The 6,747-nt window shown below is 37.3% G+C and overlaps 1 protein-coding gene across 4 annotated transcripts in view; it reads left to right on the forward strand.

Annotated features, from left to right (window-relative positions):
- Positions 1-3,292, forward strand: part of LOC148037215 (isocitrate dehydrogenase [NADP]-like) — a 68,100-nt gene extending 64,808 nt beyond the window's left edge. For all 4 annotated transcript variants that reach the window (XM_087676148.1, XM_087676150.1, XM_087676149.1 and 1 more), the window contains exons 10-16: positions 280-383; positions 1,866-1,934; positions 2,022-2,137; positions 2,222-2,256; positions 2,343-2,485; positions 2,674-2,796; positions 2,892-3,292. In XM_087676148.1, coding sequence (XP_087532274.1) covers positions 280-383; positions 1,866-1,934; positions 2,022-2,137; positions 2,222-2,256; positions 2,343-2,485; positions 2,674-2,796; positions 2,892-2,985 — 684 coding nt within the window. In that variant the 3' untranslated portion in view covers positions 2,986-3,292. The remainder of the gene's footprint in view (positions 1-279; positions 384-1,865; positions 1,935-2,021; positions 2,138-2,221; positions 2,257-2,342; positions 2,486-2,673; positions 2,797-2,891) is intronic.
- The last annotated feature ends 3,455 nt before the right edge of the window (positions 3,293-6,747 follow it).

Genomic DNA, 6,747 nt, shown 5'->3' on the forward strand with positions numbered 1-6,747 from the left:
GTGTGGATGTTGAAGTCTCCACGAGGGACTTCACCATCTGTGCATATCTTGCGACATCCGAGTAAATGGTATAAGCTTGCACTATGGGAAGACTAATAAAAAATCCCCCTTATCTTTGCTTACTGCGATCATAATGGATCTCAGCTACTCTCTAAATCCTGCTTTGACGTGGTGGGGATACCACTGTCCATTTGGTTTGTCTTTTGTGCCAACTCAAAGTGATATTATATGATTATGGGAATCCTCTTTCGACTTCTGATGTGCTTGTTTGTTTTGCAGTCTATTCGTGCTTTTGCTCAATCTTCTATGGCTATGGCACATCAAAAAAGATGGCCATTATATCTAAGCACAAAGAATACAATCTTGAAGAAATATGATGGCAGGTATTCGCACTATTTATGTTTATTAATTCGTCTTTTCCCTTGTACTTGTATTAGTTGTTGTAGTAGTTGTCAACACATTTTCACTCTCATTTTACTGATAGGATTTATTGAGCTGGATAACTAAGGTTATCTTGGTTGTTTTATGGCTAGCGATGACACTGGAGGTGATTGAACTTATTTACTTTGTTTATTGTTAATTGCTTAAGCTGGAGAACTTGTTCCCATGTGCCAGGCAACTGTGCAAGCTTCTTTCGTATTAGAATCAAGGAAACAATACACACATACATTGCTTTTGATTGATGTAAGTTTTCTGCGGTGTGTCAAAGGTCAGAAGATTCATGCCATTCACGTCCAGCTGACCATTATAATCTAGTGCTGCCCTATATCCAAATATCTTGATGTACTTGACTTTGGAGAGAATTGGTTTCCTAGAAATCTGGCAGCCAAATAGAGTGAATAATCTATGTAGGATTGTTGGGGCACCTGAATAATTCCACAGTAAATAAGGCAGTCTATGGCATGTGTTTGATCCTTCGGCAATTCAGGGCCAGGGAACAATCAGCTTTAGAACTTCAGCTGTGGTATATTTTGATATAAGAGCTTTCAGGATACCCAGATCATTTCTGTAAAGCTTGGTATAATAGCTTTTTTTTAAATGATAAGCAACTCGAAGGCAAACTGAAATTTTATGCCAAAAAAAGTTAGTATGGGTTCAAAACCCCATGTTCTTCATCCTTGAAGGAGTTTTTAGGGTTTTCTTATCCTGAGAAATCATGTACGTATAACAAATCCCTATTTTTGTCATAATATGTAAGCCTAATGTGGCCTTGGAAAGTGCCAAAGGATACTGAAAATTTTACCCTCACTGGATGCTTTGAGCTCTAGGAGAGTCTATCCCTTTGTTTTGAGTGTGTTTCGCTAAAAGCTGAAATGAGAAATTAAAGACGAGCCTACCATACATCTTTGATGAAGATATTTTAGCACCAGGAATCCTGCTTCGTATTCCTAGCATGTACATAACATTCGTTCTAGTGACAAGAAAGAATTCAGCTTTTGCCCTGGAATCTGTTTGTATTACTCTCAATGTGCTAGATGCATTTATATTCCTGATTATTTTTGCTGTGTGTCTGAATATTATCATTTCCAGAATAGTCCTCGAGTCTGGATAAAATTTTGGATTTTTGGGAGTCAGTAGGGGATAAATGGAAACTCTACGTCATATGAAGGTGTGGTAAAGGTTCTCTGATCAGGGACAATGACCTTAAGTGAACATTGTTCATGATGGTTGCTTTATGCCTACAGTAGGAAACTGTGCTTGTGACAGGGGCCAGTACGTTCAAGAGTGTCTTACCATTTCTGATATTAGTGTACTTATCCAAGCAGAAGATGTTTCAACCAAGTGACTGTTTAGTGTCATCCTTTAAAGCTTTTGGACTCAAAGCTTTGTGGATATGTTGATTCTTGATACTCTTTCTTCTGCAGATTTAAAGACATTTTCCAGGAGGTGTATGAGCAAGATTGGAAGTCAAAGTTTGAATCAGCAGGAATATGGTGTGCAAATTTGAATCGAAAGTCCAAGTTTTTGGTAGACATTTGGAAACAGTTTCTCAGGTGCTGACTGAATTTGATATAATGCAGGTATGAACATAGGCTTATTGATGACATGGTTGCTTATGCCCTTAAGAGTGGTGGAGGATATGTTTGGGCCTGTAAGAATTATGATGGTGATGTTCAGAGTGATTTTCTTGCACAAGGTTGAAGCCTTCCACAAGTCCTGTAATGGAAAGTTCATTCTCTAATTGCTGTGCATTATGTAATCCTGGATTTTTGAATTCCAGGATTTGGTTCATTGGGGTTGATGACATCAGTTTTGGTAAGGTGATCATTTCTATTTCTCGAGTTTCTTGTTTCTTTGCGATTGGTGAGACTGGTTTCTGTTATTCTTGAAATGTATTTTAGATGTGCCCGGATGGCAAGACCATTGAGGCTGAGGCTGCCCATGGCACAGTAACACGACATTTTCGAGTATACCAAAAAGGGGGAGAGACTAGTACTAACAGCATTGCATCAATTTTTGCATGGACCCGTGGTCTTGGTCACAGGTTTGATTTTCCACTTTCAGCTTACCCTTGTTTTGAGTTGCTCATATTCTACATTTTCTAGGCTTTGTGTTGCAGAATACAAGGGTTTACACAGACAAGTTCAGCTAGCAGGATACTGGACATATCATTTTCTCTGACTGAGACTTAATTTTCTTTCATGTTTGTCTATTGCCATTTTGATTTCACAGAGCAAAGCTAGATGGAAACAATAAACTTTGCGATTTTGCCCTCAAGCTTGAGGCTGCTTGTGTTGAGACTGTTGAGGGAGGGAAGATGACCAAAGATTTGGCGATGCTTATTCATGGTCCAAAGTATGGTGCTGCAACTGTCTTGTATGCTTGATAATGATCTGCAATATGCAGGTTTTTGTACTCTTGCTGACTTCAATGCTTGGTCATACTTGCAGGGTTTCTCGAGAACAATTTCTAAGCACTGAAGAATTTTTGAATGCTGTTGCGGAGTCTTTGAGCACGCACCTGATTTCATCCTCAAAACTTTGATGGTTTTTTTTGGTAGACTTGCAAAAATTCCAGGCAACCCTTTCAGCTTAGGAGAAAATTCCTTCTAGAGAAATCGGAGGAGGATATTCTGAAGTGGTCCGCGGTTATGAGACAGCCCTAGAAAAAGGGATTCCTTGCATAACCTTTTCTTGTGGATGTTGTACATGAGATCTCATAAACATTGACAGGGCATAGAGCTTGTCAAGTGAAAGATTAGTAGTTACATTCAATATGCAACTGTTTGAGATTCTAATTACATGTAGGATCATATTTCTGATCAAGGTAAAGAGCTTGGGTGGATGTACTAGACTAGTGTTCAAGTTTTATTTGATGCCCTTCATTGGCGAAACAAGTGGAAAGATGGTTCAGATTTGATTGATGAGTTTCCAAGAAATAAATTTTCAGCAGCTTTGAAAATTGGATAAGATTGTTCTTAATGTGCATATCTTCTGTCAAAATGCCCTTAGTCTCATATATTGTATGGAATCAAAATGCTTTCTGAAATTGAGGGCTGCCCTTAGGGGCTTTTTGTACAATACGAAAGCACCACACACACATGCATGTGATAGAGAGAGAGAGAGAGAGAGAGAGAGAGAGAGAGAGAGAGAGGGGTGTGAATGTTTACAAGAGGCCAAATTAGATACACTTGTAGCTCTTAAGTTACATGGAACTATCATCTTTTTCCAAGTAAAGGAAATGTAATGCAAACAAACATCTAGCTAGGGAAACAATGGATAATTGGGAGAAATGAAAGTTAGGAATCTAATACAGTTGCCAATGTCCGTTGCCTAGTGAGCATAGAACTGATATCATAAATTGCAAAGATAAGAAAAGGGGCTAAAATCATCCTATGTTCTCTCATGGGTTTGTCCAACATAGACAAGCTAAAGCATCAAGGTTGAATTGCTCAATGCAAGTATCAGTTGAACCCATTAGGGTACCTCAAGTGGGGACGTGGAACGGAGGGTCATGGGTGGCATGATCTACATGTGTGTGTGTGTAATGTATCTTCTCGTGGTGGATTTGGAGGTGGTTTGCCATCATTGCCATACATTCCCAAGGTGCCTCATTTAGGTTGCGTCGTTCGTTGACAAAACTTTAATAGAAGAGTCCAAGGCAACATTGATTCGGAAAGTTCCAATTCCTCTTGAGGGCCACCCTAATCTTAGTAAATATTGGGTATTTACATATGTAGTGCCCTATCTTGACAAGCTAGTACTTTCAGTTTGGTTTTTTTTTTTTTTTTGGGAGGGGGGGGTTTGCTCCATACCAATTGATTCAATTTCTCACCTACTATGGGCGATGGCATAATGTTGCCTAAGGCCTTTGTAAAAATGTTAGCTACTTGATCATATATGGTGACACACACCAAGTCAATCTCATCTACAAATATCTTCTCTAATAAAATGGTTGTGCATCTTAATATGTTTTGTCCTAGTATGGAACACATTGATATCCTAGGCAATTGTATGCTACTCATATTGTCACAATGAATGACAATGGATCATATACTTGCACATACTAATTAGCAAGATAACTTTTGCAATCATACCACCGCACAGATGACCATATTAGCACCTTTGTACTTAGCCTCTATATTAGATAAAGCAATTCTAGGTTGCTTTTTGCTACTCCAAATGATTGCTACACTACCAAGTGAAAACATGAAATTGTTGATAATCGTATCTCAGATATAGTGGCAACCCAATTTGCATTAGCATATTCAAATTACCTATGTACCCTTATCTACCTCAATGAAAAAGTCTACAATGCAAAGTGGATTTTGTATATGCTAATATATATTTGATTGCATCTAAGTGAGGCTTTCTAGGAACCCACATAAACTAACAAGCCTAACTGTATAACTCAAGTCTTTGACCTTGTAATAGTCACGTAAATCAAACTCCTTACTATCCATCTAAATATAGTAGGGTCTTTTGTCTCATCTTTAACATCAGTACTCAACTTTATGGTCTACTCTAGTGGCATTGAAAGAGGCTTTTATATGGCTATTATACCATACTTAGACAACATATCCAAGCCATATTGTCTTTGGAATAACTAAGTACCATCACCACATTTGATTACATCAATGCCAAGAAAGCACATCAGCTCACCAAGATCTTTTATCTTAAATTTCTCCTTTAAAAGGCCATTGACATAAGCAATGCTATTGTCACTATCACATGTACTAATCAAGTCATTCACATCGATGACTATGATACATTAATGACTATGATGAACAAATTTGCATCCTCATTTTTTCCATAAAGTGAATGGTCTGCATCAAAAATATAGAAACCAATATTGACTAGATATTCTTTGAATCTTGTGAGACCATTTTCTAGATCCTTGCTTTAGTCCCCATAGAGTGACATCTTTAACCTACACACGTGGGATGCTCCTAATTCTCAACTTGTTGTTTGCTCCATATGTACCTCTTCATGAAAATCAACATTCAAGAAGGTATTATTTATATCTGTTGATTATAAGATCCAACCTTTGGCATCTACCAAAGCAATCACACATCTAGCAATTGAATCGTAGTATTTGGACAAAATGTCTTTGCATAGTCTATGAAATATGCTTGAGCATAGCCTTTAGCAATCAAATTTGTCTTGTATCTACTAATTAAACCATGCACATTATACTTTTTCACAGACCCACTTACACCTAATAACTTTCTCACCGTTAGGTAGTGACACTAAGTCCCAAGTTTTGTTGGCCTCTAATGCAACTATCTTCTCATCCATTGCTATACTTTGATATGCAAGACCAACAACTTTCTAAAAAAAGGTGGAATCTATATCCTCAACTAGCTTACCGTGGAAACATAATGACGAGCTACATAACCCTCAAAACCAAATCTTTTAGCAGGGTATCTAGCCTTGCTAGATCTGCATACTATTGGATCGCTTAATGGAGCTTTAGATGACAATGTGCTTTTTATACATTTGGTGTCTTGATGATGGAAGGAATATTAAGCTCATAATCTAAACTCTCTTACCCACAAGAATCTCCATAAGAATCTAATGACTACTAAATGCATCATTATGATATGAGACTTTCTTTTTTCCTTTGTCATCAACAATTGGCCTTTTGCATTCGTTGGAATACTACTAGACAGATGCACCTAAATATGTGAATGTGGGTTGCTCCTTAGTCTCTTAGACCAAGGACAAAAACTACCAATTTGCTACCATATGATATCTTTGGTTCATGAAGAAGAATATGTGATTCCTTTTTTTTTTGTACATGACTATCATGATCATCATCATTGTCTAAGGCAATGGCACTAGATGCATACCAACTACTCATCTCCTCAAAGATGACATCTTTGCTCACTCTAAACTCACTAGTGAGAAGCTTATAATAGCGATACTCTTTTTACCCAATAGAGCATTCGATGAAGATGCATTTTTTAGCCTTTGAATCGAGTATCTTTCTCAACTCATTAAGCACATGAATGGAGGTAATACAACCAACGACGTTAAAATGTGATACATTAGGCTTTTGCCTATAAATTTTTTGTTAGGGATCATATCATGAAGTGCAATTGTGGAGTTCTATTTAGATATATACGACAATATGAACAACCTTAAACCAAAAGTACTTTAGCATATTCTTTTTAGCAATTAAGGCTTGTGATGTGGAGCATCCTTGCAAGTAAACTGTCCATTTTATACCATGAAACCTCAAAAAGTCACTAAACTCATTAAAAAGATATCTCCCATCTGATTTCAAATATTTAATTTTTAGACC

Source organism: Lygodium microphyllum, chromosome 4 (genome assembly GCF_053477565.2).
Source record: "Lygodium microphyllum isolate KBCC chromosome 4, Lygodium_microphyllum_v1.1.10, whole genome shotgun sequence".
Taxonomy (NCBI): domain Eukaryota; kingdom Viridiplantae; phylum Streptophyta; class Polypodiopsida; order Schizaeales; family Lygodiaceae; genus Lygodium; species Lygodium microphyllum.